The sequence below is a fragment of the Bison bison genome, unplaced genomic scaffold (genome assembly GCF_000754665.1).
Source record: "Bison bison bison isolate TAMUID 2011002044 unplaced genomic scaffold, Bison_UMD1.0 scf7180017864338, whole genome shotgun sequence".
In the NCBI taxonomy this organism is placed as follows: domain Eukaryota; kingdom Metazoa; phylum Chordata; class Mammalia; order Artiodactyla; family Bovidae; genus Bison; species Bison bison.
The window spans coordinates 2,647,268-2,664,748 of record NW_011494910.1 but is presented as its reverse complement, the minus strand read 5'-3'; the positions used below and the strand labels follow the sequence as shown (position 1 = coordinate 2,664,748).

Here is a 17,481-nt window from a genome sequence, read left to right as displayed (position 1 = left end):
AGAGCGCGTGGGCGAGGGGCGGCGGCCGCCTGCCCTGCCCGTTCTCCGCCCCCGGCTTCCCCGGGACTGGGTGCCCCCGGACTGCGGCTTCCCCCCGCAAGGGGGCACGGCCCCGCGTTCACTCCGGAGTCAGGACCCCGCAGTGGCCCTGTCGGGCCCTCTCTGCACGCTGCGCCCCTCCGGAGATGAGTCCCAGGGGTTGGGGTGGGCCGCAGGTCGGGGAGAACCGCCCTCCCAGAGCAGCGCAGGCATGTTCCTGCCTCTGTCCTCGCTGCTTACCGTCCAGGTCACGGTGAGCTCTCCCGGCGCTCCACCACCTCCGCTGAGACCCGACGGGGCTACCGAGGGGGCTGTCAGGGCCAAGGGACAGACAGTTAGTGGAGACGGGCCTGCGGCTGCGCTGAGAAGCATCGCAGGGTCAGGATTCGTTCCAGTGGGCCCTGGCTACACGCCCACAGAATGGACCACCTGGAAGGAATGGACAAACTCTTAAAAATGTGTAGTCTCCCGAGACCAAACCAGAACCAGGAAGAAAAAGGAAATAGGAACAGACCAATTACCAGTACTGACATGGAATCAGTAATTTGAAACTCCCAAGAAACAGACGTCCAGGATCAGATGGCTTCACAGGTAAATTCTACCAAACAATTAGAGTTTACATCTGTTCTTCTGAAACTATTCCAATGAGCCCTGGTTTTGTCTGCCGGGTCCCTCTGGATGTGGGCTCAGGAGTCAGGTAGATCTGAGATCAAATTGCACCCCTGCCACTTACTAGCTGTGTTTCTCTGGACAAGTTATTTAACCTCTCCGAGCCTCTGATTCCCCTCTCCATAAGATAAGGATAATAACGTTTCTCTCAAAAGCTGTAAGAAAAACAGAGTTAAACAAGACAGTGGCTGGCATATACATAGAGCATACACTCTTTAAATGAGCGTTAGCCTCATTCCTCTAGTTGGTGTAAACTCAATAACAACAGACCAACTCCAGTTTTCTTTAAGGGGAATAAATAATCCAGAAGTGCAGTTAATCCAAAAAACATTTCTTCTGGGTTACAGGGTGTTTTTTGGTGTGTGTGTGTGGCAGATTTAATTTCCTAATTTTCTCTAGTATTCAAAAAGGCTGCTATTAAAACAATATATTTAATTAGATTGTGAAGCTTGGCAGGGAGTAACTTGGCTGAAGGTCAAAATGTTTCTGCAGATGACACAGCAAATGGAGACTTATCACTTGGTTCTGATGAGAGTTGAGGGCCTTCTCATTTGCAAAGGCTCCTTAAACACCTATTACCCTTTCCGGAGTGGAAAGGTTGAGGCCCAGAGCAGTTAAGTGACTTGCTTAAAGTCACACAGCTAATAAATGTCACAGTGTGAATTTGAACTCAGGTCTTCTGATTGGAAAGCTCACCATCTCTCTTCTGCATCATGGCTTTGTGCTCAACTCCTGGATACTACGGTGGTGGAGACCACTTCTCAACCTTTGACTCTCCAAGTTCAGTCAAAGAAAATGCTCCTTCTGGAATTCTTACTCAGGAGAAGTACCAGTTAAAAATGTTGACTGATTCCATAAGGAGCCTGGAGAGTCAGCCTGGGGTACATAGGAAACCATGTTTCAGGGACACAAAAAGGCAGACCTTTGTCCCACAGCCGGTGGGGCGGCCCTGGGTGGGTGGGGAAGGGGAGGCAGGTCCCAACTCCGCGCTGCTGGCCTTGAGAGCCCAGGGCTATGGTCCTGGGCTTCACCTTCACCTCTTCCTTCCCCACCTGCCTGTAAGGGAGGGGTGTGGGCAGGTTGTCCATCCCTTCAGCTGCCAAAGAAACCATCTAAAGAAGGACTTAGAGACGCTGGCTGCTCACCTAGTGCCCCGCACAGCACACACGTTCCTCACTACCTGATTCCTGCAGCTCGTGTCTGTCCAAGGAAGAGAGCTGCCCATTACCCCATGGTCCTGGGTTCGAGTCCCTGTTCTGACAGTGTGACCCTTCCTTCCTTCAGCTTTGGTTTTTCCATTTTTTTAAAAAAATTAAACTTTTAGGAGCTCCCGTGGCGGTCCAGTGGCTAAGACTCTTGATCTCTCAATGCTGGGGTCCTGGGTTTGATGCCCGGTTGGGAAAGTAGATCCCACATCCCACAACTAAGACACTGTGCAGCCAAATAAATATTTTTTTAAAATAAAATAAAAATTAAACTTTTAGATAATTGTAGATTCACATGCAATGGTAAGGTTGGCCTGTTTCTTTGGGTTAACAGTTTGGACTGGAGGGCTTCCAGCCCCGACTACCTGTGGACCAAGGCACAGTGCGTTGTGCAGCGTAGCCGCCTTGCCCTGACTTAGGTTTCTTCCGTGTTTGTTCTGTTAGAGTCCGAAGTCTGGTGAGCAGGGTTGAGCTCCATGTAACTGCTGTTGGCTTGGAGCACCCTTTAAGGAGAGCTGGTGTCTGTGCCCTGACACTACTTCTCACCCAGGGCTCTGACCTGCTTCCTTGGTCTGGATTTTGCTGGAGGGTCCACTGGGCTCCCCAGTGCCCAGGATGTTGCTGGCTAAGACCCGGAACTCGTAGTCCATCCAGGGTGTAAGGCCCAGCACCTGGGCAGTCTCGGCGTTTCCCTCGATGTTGGTGGGATCTGCAAGGCACAGGGAGTCAGTGTCTCACGGGTCTGGATGCAAAGGGCAGGGACTGGGTGCGTATCACGTGCTCATACCCAGCTCTCACACTGGTGCCTGCTGTTTACGAAAAGTCACTGCCTCTTCTATCAGTGACTGGGAAGCAGGAGGCAGACCTCCCCACCTTGGAACCTTTGTAAGATGTTGTGAGCACTCTACCCCAGGAATGCTTTCATCGCACCAGTAACGGTCCTGCCAGGGCTTCAAGGGTGCAGACTGAGCCTCCTCCTCCAACTCTCGCCCTGTTCTCCTGCTCCCTGTGTGGCCCTCTTCCCTAATGGCCTGGGAGCTCCTCCAGGCAGAGGGGCCTACACCTGTCCCCCTTGGAAGCCCCAGGCTCAGCCTTGGCCCCTAAACCCCACCCGCTCCAGCACTCGTGCCATGTGTGCTGGTTGCTCAGTCATATTCAACTCTTCGCAACCCCATGGACCGTAGCCCACCAGGCTACTCTGTCCATGGGGTTCTCTAGGCAAGGGTACTGGAGTGGGCTGTCATGACTTCCTCCGGGGGATCTTCCCAACCCAGGATCGAACCCAGGTGTCCCACATTGCAGGTGGATTCTTTACCATCTGAACCACCAGGCTAACCAGTACTGACCTAGGTAGGACCTCACACTTACTAGTCCGAACCTGCTTCCACTTCCCTGAAGGCAGAGTGCGAGCTTGCAGGGTGTACTTGGCAATGGGGCTGTGGTTGTCAAAGCCACGGCTCCAGCTGAGCTGGACAGAGGTGTCGCTGATGTCTCTCACCACCACGCCTCCTGGGGCACCTGGCGGACCTACACCAAGACGTCAGAGCAAAGTGGGTCAGAATTGCAAAGCTTCCAATGGGAGCCAATCTCCTTCAGGCCTGCGTGGGCCGCTGCAGTACCAAGGGGGAGCAGCAGAGGGCGCAGCAAACACACGCTTGGTGGGAGGGCAAGGAACGGGCTGAGTGACGGGGGCTTTCCCGGAGGAAGGACGTGTCCCAGGCTGCAGGAGTCACAGAAGCGTGAACAGATTTTCCAGCATGAGCCTCTGACACTCCAGTGAAAGTGTCAGTCACTCAGTCGTGTCCGACTCTGCGAACTTATGGCCTCCTAATGCGCCCGCCAGGCTCCTCTGTCCATGGAATTCCCCAGGTAAGAATACTGGAGTGGATTGCCATCCCCGTTCTCCAGCCTCAGGACATTTCTCCAGGCTTGGAATGTGTTTAGAAGTAGATTTTTATAATTTTGGCTTTGGAGGAAGAGTATTCTATTCATTCAGTACCTGCAAAGGCCTTCGGGATGAGTTCAGCTCAACAGACTTGTTAGACGCCCATCATAGTGGGGATGGGGTGGGAACCCTGTACCTCCCTAGACGCACCGTCCACCACCGCCTGGCCTTACCTCGGACCAGCACCATGGCCTCCTTAGACGCGCTGTCCACCACTGTCTGGGCCGTGCATGTGTACTTCCCGCCGTGGCGCAGCTGGGCATTCAGGATGGTCAGATCCCCAACCGTCTCCTTCTGCACACAAGGGAAGGGGCGTGGGGGAGGTCAGAGGGCCCTCCCCTGCAGTGAGCCAGGGGACAGGAGGTGCGGCTCACGGTCCTCTGCTCCGATATGCCCACAGACCTCGTCACCTCGCTGTTCCTCTCTGCTTCGTGGGAGGAATCAGCTACTTTCTACTTGGTACCACTGGGGATTAAACAGCAGTTTTTTTTTTGTTGTTCTTGTTGTTTTTAGAGAAGACAGTCAATGTTGGTTCAGGTTAATGATATCATCTGCCTTGGGGGAAAGGCAGCAGGATAGCAGTGGGAATTCATTCTTGCTGGATGCTGGGAATCCAGGCTTGCCCCTAACCTTTTCCTGCGTGCACAGACTTTGGGTGGAACCCAGGGAGCTGCCTGTCTAAGGGAGGGTGTTTATGGACCCAGGGATGGGCTTGCCAGCATTCCTGGGGGAAGGGGAAAGGCTTTGGGGTGGTGATGATTAAGGACATCTTGGGTCCCCTGTCTACCAAGGAGGGAGAAGCCCTGAGTTCTCTGGCCTCAGGCCTTACCACGCTGGCCCTTTGGTAATGACCCCCAGGCTTGTCAAAGTCAATGGGGAAGTCGTCCAGGGTCCAGACGAAGGTGAGGTCCATGGTGGGGTCGTGGGAGGCGTGGCACTGCAGGGTCAGGTTGTCACCTAAGTTGATGTCGGCGCTGGAGGGGGCTAGCGTGATTTTGGTTGCATCTGCCAAGACAAAGGGCCCCTGAGTGCAGCAGGAGGAGTCAGGCTGCGGTGGGGCAGCAGGCCAGGGAGAGAGAGTTTGCCTTGAACCCCAGAAAAAAGAGAACAGGCCGCGTGAGAACAGTACCCTGACCTGCCAGCAGCCCCCTGAATGTGTGGGAGGGATGGAGGCGCATATCGTGGATGGTGGTCCCCACTGAGACCAAACCCCGGGGTAGCCTCGAAACGGAACTGGTGAACATGTGTCCCCCATCCAGACCCCCCTCCCACCTCCCTCCCTCCCCATCCCATCACCCGAGGCTGATTCGAAAGCCACTACAATATTGTAAAGTAATTAGCCTCTAATTAAAATAAGTTAATTTAAAAAAAAAACGAAGCTGGGAGGAACACAGGAACACGAGAGCCAGATGGTGGGGAGGGAGGGCGCCCTGCGGAGCCCGAGCCCCCGACCGCAGCCAAACCACAGCCCTCACCTCGCACAGACAGGGTGCCCGTGCTGTTGGCTTTCCCCATGAAGTTCTCAGCAAAGCAGGTGTATTTGCCTTCATCGGACCGACTGACGTTTCTTATGATCAAGGTGCCATCCGGAGTCACAGTCACTCTGCAGCAAGGATGGAGCACAGCTGGCTGACCCAGGAACACCCTGTGGTCCTGCAACGGGGGTGGGAATCCAAGGAGAGGGAGTGGAGCTGGAATCGCTGGGGGCGGAGGGGGCTGGGCTCGTACCTGCTGCTGTTGACCAAAATCTCAGTGCCTTTGCTCCAGAGCACCACCGCCTTGGGAGCGGCCCGGGGCTGACAGGGGATCACGACCTCTCCTCCTCGGGCTGCAGGGATCAGACGCCTTACGGGGTTCAGCCTGAAGTCGGGGGCAAGCGCTGGAAGAAGGGGAGAGCCCCGCAGTCACCCGGGGAATCAAAAGAGTGCCCCTTTGCGCTTGATTAAGACGTCACCTGGCTACACGCTAAACATCTGATGGGCCCTCTACAGCCAATCCTTGAGTGACTCCCAGCAGCACCACTTGTAAAACAGCCAGGACCCAGCCCCTTCTCCTCACCCCCCACAACCTCAACTACCACCAAATCTCCGCTGGACTACCGAGAGCCCCTTATTTGGTCTTCCTGTTTTTGCATTTTCTTTCTACACTCTTCTCCACACAGCTGCCAGGAACATCTTTTTAAACACACAAGTCAGACACTTAGAATGAAGCCCAACACCTCCCAAGGGCTCACACAGCCATCTCCACTCTGACTGCATTTTGCTCCTTCCTGCACTCACTGTGCTCCAATTACCTGGGCCATTTTTCCTTTTTCTTTTCTGTCCTGTGAAGATGCCATGGTTTTTCCTGCCTCAGGACCTTTGCACTTACCATGGATTTTGCTTCAAAATGCCCAGATCTCACATGATTGATTCACATCCCAAATGTGACTTCCTTGGAGAGGTCTTCCCTGACCATTCCCTCTAACTGGCCCACCTTACCCCCACCATTCAGGGAAAAAGAAAACTTTATACTGTATTTTTTATGACTATCTGAAATTATCCTTTTAAATTATTTGATTTTCTGTTTATTTGTCCCTCTCCACTGGATTGTAAGATACTTGAAGGCAGAGACCTTATCTTTCATACTGACTTCTTAGGAGGTGTTGAAGAAATACTGGTTGAATGAATGAGTGAGTCTTAGTTAAGCCTCACTACAACTTGATGAGATAGGTACCATTCTGTCCAATTTACAGATGAGGACACGGACGGCAAGCTCAAGTCACACAACTAAGGCTGCTGGACCAGCTGACATTTGTAGGCACCTGTTATGTGATGGGCAGGTTCTCTGTGCTTTAGCTCTATCATCTCCTTTAACCCCACAGCCTGTATGAGGGCTGGACGATGATTTCTTGATTTTATTAATCAAGAAACTGAGCCACAAAGAGGTTAATAACTTGCAAAGGGGCTGCATTAAACCCAAGTCTAGTTGATTTGGTTTCTAGTGACTTTTGCCACTTTTTTTTTTACAGCAGTAGACATTTACTTTCAGATGTGGGTCAAGCCGGAGACCCTGTCCTCTGGGAGCTGTCTGTCTAGTGCCTCAGCTCCTGTCTTCAATCTCTGAGTTCTACTTAGAAGCTGTTGGAAAACTGCCAGGTGAGTGTGTGAATGTAGACATGCTGCTGCTCAGAATTCCTGACCCCCGACCCCCGCCCCCCGGTGTCCCTGGGGACATCCTCTCTCCCTGGGCCCTTTACCTTGCACCGCCAGCTCGGCGCTGGCATAGATGGTACCGTGCTTGTTCTCCGCCACACACTGGTACATGCCAGAGTCCTCCAGGCTCAGCTTGGAGAACCGCAAGTCCCCGGCCAGCACTTCTACCCGGGCCTGTGCAGAAACGCCCGCCCCGGGTAGGGGAGGGGCATCAGGACCCCTGCAGTGCCCGCGTGGGTGCTCACGGGGGGCTCAGTGGAGAGGGCGCTGCCTGGACAAAGCCCCCATGTGCGGTCCTCTCCAGGGCCGCCTGGATCCCAGGCTGCAGAGGTTCCCCAGCCCTCACGCACGTGGGCACATGGAAGCCAGGGGGCTGAGGGACCCACTTAGGACCACCGGTGCGTTTGTGGCTGAGGTGTGCCTGGACCCAAGTCCCGGGACCCTCCAGTCAGTTTCTCTCCGGCTGACCAGGAGGACGTGGCTCTGGGATGTACAGAAGCACCTAGAACTACCCTCCGGCACCCTAACTGGCCCAGAGGGCCCCCGGGGGTGTGGGGGAGGGGACCAGGGAGCACAGCGCAGTGCGCTGGGTGGCAGGGGGACGGACGGCCCAGGTCCCTTACCTGGGAGGTCAGAGGCTCCCCGTTCCGCAGCCAGCGCACTGCCGGCCGGGGCTTGCCGGCGGCCGCGCACGCCCAGTGGAGATCGGAACCGATGTCAGCCTCCCGATCTGAGATCACGCGGAGCCACTCGGGCTGAGCTATGGAGACCAAAGGGAGCGTCTGCAGCGGAGCCGGGCAGGGCCTCGGGGCTAAGTCCCCGGACCGTCGGACGGCAGAGGGCAGAGGGTTCCGGGAGGGGGGTGGGGGTGGCGGGCGGTGGGGAGAAGCAGTTCACGAAAACTGGCACTTGGCGCCTCTGCCAGTAACTTTTAGTGACTTAAATCTTCGTAGCGCGTTCCGTGCGCTCTGCAGCTCAAGGGCTGCCTCTCGGGACCGACCGGGAAGGCGGGGCCGCGGGCGCCGGCCGGCCGTACCCTGCACGATGATGCGACCCTGGACGGTGTCGCGGCCCTTGGTGTTCTCCGCCTCACACTCGTAGGTGCCCTCGTCCTCGAAGCCCACGCTGGGGATCTGCAGGGTGGGCTCGGCCGTGGCCCACTGCGGGGACAGGGAGCCGTCCACTTTGCGCCATTTGATCCTGGGGACGGGGCTGCGGGGAGACAGAGCCAGAGGGCTGGGTGGGGCTGGGCAGACGCCCGGGGCCTCCGGCCCCTCACCCTGACCCGGCCCTCCTGGGACGCTGGGCAGGTAGGGAAGGGAAGGGGGGTCTAGGAGAGACGGAGAGACCGGCAGGGAGAAGCTGCTCCCGGGGGCTCAGAGCGCCGGGGGTCTGCACCCCGAAGCTGGCTTGCCCTCCTCCGACCCCGCAGCGGCCTCTCCTGGGCCCCACCTCCTCAGCCGCGGCCTGAGACCAGAGTCTCTACCGGTCCCTCTCCCTTCTCCCCAGCGGGGCCTGGCCTCTACTTTTCAAAGGGGATTTAGCTGTTAGTAATCTGTGTACTAAATTGACTGAGGAATCAGTGACTCTTATGTGCTTTAAATATGGGTTTTCTGGAAGCCCAATCACTTTCCACAAAGCAGGGGGCATCCTGGGTAATCCAGGAGATATAGGAGGGAGGAGGGGACCAATGGTCAAGTCACATTCTTTCTTTCATTCTGTGGACATTTATCCAGCACCTGCTAGCAGCTTAGCACTGGTCCAGTGAGTTCTCCCCAGAGGGGAAGATTTCTGTTATAAACTTTCTATCTTAAAAGGTAACTGTTAGCATCCATAGAATACTTATTCAATGCCAGATACTGTTCTAAGCACTGTATGTATATTAGTTCATGCAAACCTCATAACAACCCCAGGAGGGAGGTACTATTATTAACGCTAGGTACAAGTAGGGAATGTGAGAGCTGGATTATAAAGAAAGCTGAGCACCGAAGAATTGATGCTTTTGAACTGTGGTGTTGGAGAAGACTCTTGAGAGTCCCTTGGACTGCAAGGAGATCCAACCAGTCCATTCTAAAGGAGATCAGTCCTGGGTGTTCATTGGAAGGACTGATGGTAAAGCTGAAATTTGAATACTTTGGCTACCTGATGTGAAGAGATGACTCATTTGAAAAGACTCTGATGCTGGGAAAGATTGAGGGCAGGAGGAGAAGGGGATGACAGAGGATGAGATGGCTAGATGGCATCACTGACTCAATGGAAATGGGTTTGGGTGGACTCCGGGAGTTGGTGATGGACAGGGAGGCCTGGCGTGCTGCGGTTCATGGGGTCGCAAAGAGTCGGACATGACTGAGTGACTGAACTGAACAAATAGGGAAACTGAGGCTCAGAGAGGTTAAGTGATTTACCCAAGGTCTCCGTGTCAGCAAGTGACAGAGCTGGGGTTTGAATAAGGCAGGCCAGCTTGGGTCCACACACCACGTTACCTGCCTCCAGCCTGGGGTGCTACATAAGCTGCCTGAGCCGGTCATGGGCTGGGAAGACCAAGTGAGCCGACATGTGTCGGGGCCCTGGCATGTACGATGCCTCACTTACAGACTCAGTGCCCACTGAGGGCCCAGCATTCTGCTAGACCCTTCAGGGGCACCAAGATGACTGAGAGCTGGCCCTGCCCTCTCCCTGGGGGCTCGGAGGGGCTGTGCCCTCCCTCCCCACTACTCACTTCCCGAAGGCGAAACACTCCAGGGTGACCTGCTGTCCCACCAGCGCGTAGGTCTCTGCTGGGAACCGGGCCTTGATGCTGGGAGCAAAAAGCCTGGTGTCTGCGGAGAGGGGAAGTGTGCACATCAGACAAATGTTCTAGGTCAGGGCTCCTATGCCTGTGACCTTAGCGCAGCTCAGAGCCTGTGTTTCTTGATTTCCTTTCCCATTGGCGTCTGGAGCAAGGCTCTGAGGCTGGGCCGCAGGAGGGCCCTGGGGTCCAGGCCCGGACCCTGTGCCCTCTGAGCTGCTCTTTGCAGCTTTAGATGGAAAATCTGCATTCCCACCGACCTTGAGCCTTCAGCCCCCTCCCCCCGGCCCTGCGCACCGACCCTGACCTTCTGCGGCCAGGTTGAGCTGAGCAAACTTGCTGAAGACGCTCTTGGTGGAGAAGTCCATGTGGCTGGTGGCCAGGCAGGAGTAGTTGCCCAGGTCTGAGGCGTTGGTCCGGGCGATGTACAGGTTCCCTGTGGTCTGGGACACGAAGTGCCGCCCGTCCGTCGGGATAAAGTTGGGGAACTCATTGAGGAGCCAGCGGTAGGATAAGCCTGTGAAGGGGGCATGTGAGGGACCTGGGCCGCTGGTCAATGGAGCAGCTCTGCTGGGACCCCGCTGTGTGCTGGGGGCCTGTAGACCTGGTCCTGAGAGCCACGTGCCCTGAACTGGGGCTGGGGGGAGACCCAGAGGGAAGTCGCGTCTTTAGCCCCACTCTCAGGGAGTGCGGTCTGCTGGGGAGACAGCCTGCAGTGGTCGGCGGACACTCCCAGTCTGGGGTGCTGGGGGCACAGAGTCATCTGGAGCTGGGGACCCAGGGATCAGCACTCCAGGGCCCCTCACCACCGCTTACTCCTCCCTCTTCTGTGAGTGGCCGGACGCCTCCTGTACCCTCCCGCATCGCCCGGGGCCTGGCTCACCTGGGTAGTGGGCGGGCGGGTTACAGGGCAACATCACCCCCCAGCCTTCGTGGGTCTTCACTGGGTCTCGCTCCTCCTTGGAGAATTCCTGCAGAACTGGAGGTGGAAACCAGGCCCTCAGGCGCTGGCCTTCAAGCCTGTGGGCCCTGCCCCCTCAGCCTCCGTGGGGCAGGAGTCACTCGCCCTTTCTGGACACCTCCCAGCACCCTCTTTGCCACCCCTACAGCATCTCAGCCCCCCGTGGGGCTCACAGCCGAAGCGGAGGACAGCCTCTCTGCTGACGACAGTGCCCACGGGGTTGGAGGCCAGGCACTGGTAGACGCCAGCATCCTGGGCCTTGCTGGGGTTCATGATGACCAGGTTGCCTCCAACCAGCTGCTGGCGGGAGCCTGGCTCCAGCTTCATCTCGGTGCCGTTCATCTTCCACCTGCAGTGGGGGTGGGGGGCTGATGTGAGGACAGCCGGCCGCCACCCAGGGCCTCCCGGCACCACTGCAGGGGCCTCACCTATAGGTGGCCGGAGGGCTGGCCCGCGCGCGGCATGCCAGCGTCACCTTCTCCTCTGTGGACTCCTCTGGGAATAGCAGGCCAAGGGGCTGCTCTTCAAAGACAGGCCCAAAGGTAGCTGGGGATCCCCAAGCCGAGCTCCAAGCTGCAGGTGGGGGACATCACCAAAGGTCTCAGGGCCTCGGGGCCAGCTGGAGCCTGGTCTCCGATAGAACTTTCTGCAGTGATGGGAAGGTTCCATTTTTTGAACTGTCCAGTACAGTAGCCACTGGCCACTGTGCCCCTGAAATACGGCTGGTGCAGCTGAGTAACCACATTTTTAATTTTATTTAATTATAATTAATTAAAATTTCAATTTCAATAGGTTAGGCAGACCACAAATTTGGAAAACTCAGCCGTGGCCACAAGACTGGAAAAGGTCACTTTTCATTCACATCCCAAAGAAAGACAGTGCCAAAGAATGTTCAGCTTACTATACAATTGCACTCATTTCATATGCTAGCAAAGTAATGCTCAAAATTCTTCAAGCTAGGTTTCAACAGTACGTGAACTGAGAACTTCCAGATGTAAAAGCTGGATTTAGAAAAGGCAGAGGAACCAGAGATCAAAATGCCAACATCTGTTGGATCATAGAAAAAGCAAGAGAATTCCAAAAACATCTGCCTCATTGACTATGAGAAAGCCTTTGACTGTGTGAATCACAATAAACTGGAAAATTCTTAAAGAGATGGGAATATCAGACCACCTTTCCTGTCTCCTGAGAAACTTGTATGCAGGTCAAGAAGCAACAGTTAGAACAGGACATGGAACAATGGACTGGTTCAAAATTGGGAAAGGAACGTCAAGGCTGTATATTGTCACCCTGCTTATTAAACTCATATGCAGAGTACATCATGCAAAACACCAGATGAATCACAAGCTGGGATAAAGATTGGCAGGAGAAATAAATATCAACAACTTCAGATATTCAGGTGATACCACCCTCATGGCAGAAAGTGAAGAGAAACTAAAGAGCCTCTTGATGAGAGTGAAAGAGGAGAGTGAAAAAGCTGGCTTAAAACTCATGTGGGAATACGTGTACACCCGTGGCGGATTCATGTTGATGTATGGCAAAACCAATACAATATTGTAAAGTAATTAGCCTCTAATTAAAATAAATAAATTTAAATTAAAAAAAAACAAAACCCTCAACTTTCAAAAAACTAAGATCATGGCATCCGGTCCCATTGCTTCATGGCAAAGAGATGGGGAAACAATGGAAACAGTGACAGACTTAATTTTTGGGGGCTCCAAAATCACTGAAGATCGTGACTGCAGCCATGAAATTAAAAGATGCTTGCTCCTTGGAAGACAAGTCATGACAAACCTAGACAGCGTATTAAAAAGCAGAGACGTCACTTTGCTGACAAAGGTCCATGTAGTCAAAGCTATGGTTTTTCCAGTAGTCATGTATGGATGTGAGAGTTGGACCGTAAAGATGGCTGAGTGCCGAAGAATTGATGCTTTCAAACTGTGAAGCTGGAGAAGGCTCTTGAGAATCCTTTGGACAGCAAGATCAAACCAGTTTATCCTAAAGGAAATCAACCTTGAATATTCATTGGAAGCTCCAATACTTGACCATCTGATGCAAAGAGCCAACTTTTTGGGAAAGAGCCTGATGCTGGGAAAGATTGAAGGCAAGAGAAGGAGGCAGTAGAGATTGAGATGGTGAGATGGCATCACCAACTCAATGGACGTGAGTTTGAGCAAACTCCAGGAGATGGTGAGGACAGGGAAGCCTGGCGTGCTGCAGTCCATGCAGGTGCAAAGAGTTGGACGTGACTTAATGACTAAACCACAAGGCAGACTCCATCTCGTCAAGTTCAGTCAATCACCCTTCCCTCGCAGGTACTGAGTACCTGCTGTATACTTAGCGCTGGGCTAGGGACTGAGTAGCACGGTGACTCCTTCCATCACACGGAGCCTGAGGTCCAGGAAGGAAGGCAGAAAGCTGACAGTGCAAGGAGGCAAGGACCGCGAAAGGGGTTGAGGTTCACGTGCAGGGACCCTTGGAGTGGAAGTGGCTGGAGGACTCACGGGAGAGCTGGCCTGTGGGGTGTGAGAGGGGCCTGGAGAGACACCTGGAAGCCACAGGCCAAGCAGCAGGGAGAGGACGCGTGGCCCTGGGACTGTGCTCCTTCTGGGGCGCGTCCCCAGGGAATGTGCTGGGGCTCGGGCCTCTGTGGGCTGTCACAGGGCCCTCGGCCTCAGCTACCTCACCTGGGAAATGGAAAGATGAACGCCCCTCCCGAGGCCCTCAGCAGGGCCAGCCCAGCACAGGCTGTGCACTCAGTGCCTGCTCCTGGACCCAAGTGAGGCGCGGGGCGCGGACTAGGGGAAGGAAGGCTCAGGGGCGGGTGATGCTGTACAGGTGGCTTTGGGGCATTTTTATAAAATTTCCGTGTGACAATTCAAGAAAGAGAGGCCCAGAAAGGGGATCGGCTTGCCCATCGTCACAGGGCAAGTCTGGGGCACACACAGGTCTGGACCTTGGGTTCCTGGGTTTGCTGAGCGGATGGGCATCCCGCACGCAAAGGGCGTTTCTCTGCCTGGCCCCTCCCAGAGCAGATGCCTTGCTCTTCCAGGCGCGGGTCCGGGCTCCATGTGGGGGGATGCGAGGCAAAGGGCAGTCCCACACCCGCCTCGATGTGCTGACCGGGTGGCCGGGCATGCCTTGCCTTTGTGGTGTCAGGCGGGAGCCAGGCCACCCCTAGTTGGCTCCTGTCCCTCAGTGAAGCTGATTTTAGCCTCCTTGGAGGGTCGTGGGGTGGGGTCCCCATTAACTAATTAGTGCCTACTCTCCTGGTTCATCCAGCTGTCAGCCTTAGCCCAGGGGCGGGGGTGGACCCCATGCCACAGCTGAGGCCCGGTTCCAGACCCCTGGGAATGATGGCAGCCGCTAAGCAGCTCTCAGAATGGAGGGGGAGGCAGGGCTTCCTGAAACAGCACCCTGCCTCCCCCCACCCCCAGCCGTCTCTCTCCCTCATGGCTGTCCCGGGCCTCAGAGATGGCCCAGCTTAATCCCGAGTTAATGATGGTGGTGGAGGGGAGGGACCCCTGCCCCAGCTGGGACTGTGCAGACGGGCGGGGGAGGCAGCCAGGCTGCTGGGAACAGCCCTGCATAATCGCAGCTTCCAGGAAGTCTGTCTGCACGGTGGGGGTGGGTGGCTGAGTGGGCCCGGGGCACGCTGATGCTTCAAGACTGGCTTCCTTCTACACTTGATCCCAAGCTTGACCCCCTGCACTAGGCCATATACACACCCTCACCCCAACATCCACACATGCACACTTTCCATACCTGTCATGTACGCTCACTTCCTCACGTGCCCACAGACATCCACTATATACATACATGACTCTCTAAGCTACTCCAGGAGTCAGATATATACGTTTATACACACATCAGTTTCCACGCACAGACGGCTACAAATGTCCACATATACTTGTATATGTGTATACATATACAAAATGGGCGTTCATAATATCCAGGCATTAATAATCACAAAATAGATGCTATCTCTTGAGGGCTTACTCTATCAAATATCATGCTCCACATTTCTTTTTTGTAACCTCTTTACAAGATAGGTACCCCCATTTTATTGTTTGGCTAATCTGAAAACTGAGACTTAGAGGTTAAAAAACTGGCCCCAAATCACACAGCGAGAAGGAGCAGATCTGGGGTGTGGCCCCTGGCCAGCCTCCCCCAGAGCCACGTCCTCAGCCACAGGGCTCAGGATCCTTGACCTGTTTCCCAACAGCAGCGTCAGAGGTGCTGATCCATCCTGAAGGTACTGAATCAGCATCTCTAGGAGGGAGGCCAAAGAATCTAGATTTTAAAGGGGCTGCATGGACGTTCTGAAGGGCAGTTAGAGTTGCGAGCCACTGCACCGTGTGTAAGGACTTCTATACACGTTTGTCATCCCCTCAAATGCAGAATGTCCTCCGTGCAATAACTCACTCACATCTCCACCCTCCCAAACATCCACAGGCACACACTCACTCACCCCATGCCTCCCTATGAGGCTCCACACACATCCACCCACGTCCACATGCACACACACACACACATACACACACACACACACACACACACACACACACACACACAGACTCCCGGGCAAATCCGCCCCCTCCATGCTCTCCTTGTTTGACAACCTCTCTGATTCTCTCCTGATTCCCTGTCCTGACAACCCTGCTCCTCAATGCACAGGCTTCGGGGCCTCGCGGAGGAAGCAGAGAGGGAGCTGGGAGCGTGCGGGGAAGCCGCACCGCGCGGCTTTGCACTGGGGCGCAGGAGTCCAACACTGTGTCCCCACGGTGGGTGCACAGAGACAGCTAAGAGCCGAGGCCCCTTCCGGGACGAACAGCTGTGGGACACTCCACTCTTCCCTCTGCCGCTCCGCCAGGGGGCCGACCAGGTCCCACCTCCCCAGGCCTTCCTGCCTCTCAGGGTCTAAGGACTCCGGAGGCTGCCCACGCTGTTTGCCCAGGACTGAGCTGCCCCTGAGGGTCTGGAATGTGGAGGAGCCCAGGCACCCCTCCTCTGCTTTCTCTGAGCTAGATGTCTCCTGCTCCCTGAAGCCTGGGCTACCTAGCCCAGCAGCACCTCCAGGCCTGGGAGCCCCGGCACCAGGAGCTAGGCCAGGGCTGGGCGCCTGGGAGGCTCTCTTACTTTCTAGCAGCCTCACTGACCTGGGTGCAGGGCTGGGAGGCGGTCAGAACATAATGAGGACATCTGACAGTATACCAGTGGGGTCCCTCCCTGCCCAGACGAGGAATTTAAGGTGTGCAGCCCTCCAGGGGACCGCGGGGCGGGGAGGTGGAGTCCGAAGCGGTTAGGGCTCCAGAAGGACATCAGACGATGGGCACGCTTTCTCCCGTGGCGATCTTTAAAGGGAAAGGACATGTCTGTGGGTCTAGGCTGGGGGTCAGGGAGGAGAGACCGAGCAGCGGTCCCAGCAGGCACTTGAGTGGCAGAGGCTGCTGGAGACGCTCTGGCTCTGCCAGCCCGGCCTCGGAGCCTGCAGCTTGCTCCGCCCCACCCCTTCCCCTTCTGCCTGCCCCGCCACCCGGGATCCCCGGCTCGAGAACCTTGCCTTGAGCCTCTCCTGCCTGCTTCCTGGGCACCCTCTGCTCTGCCTCATCTCTGCGCAGACCCTGTTCCACATTTGGTCCATTTGCCAGGGCTCAGCATTGCCCTGAGGAGCCCTCCCTCCCAGGGTTTTGTGGTCAGGGGACCCTAGAGCGGTCCTATCCAACAGAGCATTATGTGAGGATGGAAATATTCTATAATCTGTGTCATCCAATACGGCCACGAGGCCTTGAAGTGTGGCTAGGACAGTTAAGCAGCTAATTTTTAATTTCATCTTGCAGCCTTAAGGGCTACAACCCTGCACTAATGTGGAGCTCTGGCTGTGCCGTAGTCTTGCTGTGTGACCCAGGGCAAGCCACTCACCCTCTCTGGATCATGTTTCTTTCATCTACAATGAGACAAAGACTCGTCCCCTCTCCTCCTAATCTCAGGAAAAGTAAAATCCACAGACACGAAAATTCCGCAAGGAAATGGCCTCACGCTGAAGTGCTACAGCAGTGCAGAGCCAGTTCTCTCTCTAGTCATCCCTAACATCCCGACACATCGCTGCTGCCTCCGGAGCCCGGACAAGCCCTCTTACCTGGCGTGGAGACTAGGGCCACAGCTACCAGCATCAGCAGGTGTGCTTTCCTCCCGAGGGGCGTCCCCATGGTGGGCGCTCCAGGTTGGGGTGGGCAGCGGAGACGAGCCTCAGCCCAGCACAGGGAGCATCCGGCTGGAGGCTGAGAGGGACCTGGGGGGACAGAGGGATGGGGAGGCCTCGGAGCTGAGCAGCACACCAGCCGGCAACGCTTCTGCAATCAGCCCGAGAAGAGGCTGGAGTCGCTCCTACCCTCCCCAGGGCCCCGGGGAAGAGCCTGGCTATTGCCCAGCAGCTCTTCCCGGGCTGAGTGCCTCCTGCTGGCCCCCTGAGGGTCTGGCCCTGCCCCGGGCCCCCTCCCCTCCTCCTGCCGCCCGCTGGGTGGTGCTGCTCGGGAAGTGAAGGCAGTGACTAATCGGGAGGCAAGAAGGCGATGCCTGTTCACCAGGAACAGCTCTCCTGGAGGGCTGGAGGGGCCGGGGCCTGAGCCCGGGTGTGGGGAACCAGCTCCATCTTCTCAGGCCCACTCTCCCCGGTCCCG

At 55.7% G+C, this 17,481-nt stretch overlaps 1 protein-coding gene across 1 annotated transcript in view; it reads right to left on the bottom strand.

The window, feature by feature from the left end:
- Positions 1-17,010, bottom strand: part of CNTN2 (contactin 2 (axonal)) — a 20,650-nt gene extending 3,640 nt beyond the window's left edge. The window contains exons 1-16 of the mRNA XM_010854257.1: positions 16,941-17,010; positions 11,230-11,374; positions 10,975-11,150; positions 10,724-10,819; positions 10,148-10,357; positions 9,772-9,871; positions 8,089-8,264; positions 7,676-7,812; positions 7,097-7,226; positions 5,587-5,737; positions 5,334-5,461; positions 4,688-4,863; positions 4,032-4,152; positions 3,282-3,440; positions 2,473-2,622; positions 280-350 (exon numbers count right to left, since the gene is read on the bottom strand). Coding sequence (XP_010852559.1) covers positions 280-350; positions 2,473-2,622; positions 3,282-3,440; positions 4,032-4,152; positions 4,688-4,863; positions 5,334-5,461; positions 5,587-5,737; positions 7,097-7,226; positions 7,676-7,812; positions 8,089-8,264; positions 9,772-9,871; positions 10,148-10,357; positions 10,724-10,819; positions 10,975-11,150; positions 11,230-11,374; positions 16,941-17,010 — 2,196 coding nt within the window. The remainder of the gene's footprint in view (positions 1-279; positions 351-2,472; positions 2,623-3,281; positions 3,441-4,031; positions 4,153-4,687; positions 4,864-5,333; positions 5,462-5,586; positions 5,738-7,096; positions 7,227-7,675; positions 7,813-8,088; positions 8,265-9,771; positions 9,872-10,147; positions 10,358-10,723; positions 10,820-10,974; positions 11,151-11,229; positions 11,375-16,940) is intronic.
- Between the last annotated feature and the right edge of the window lie 471 nt (positions 17,011-17,481).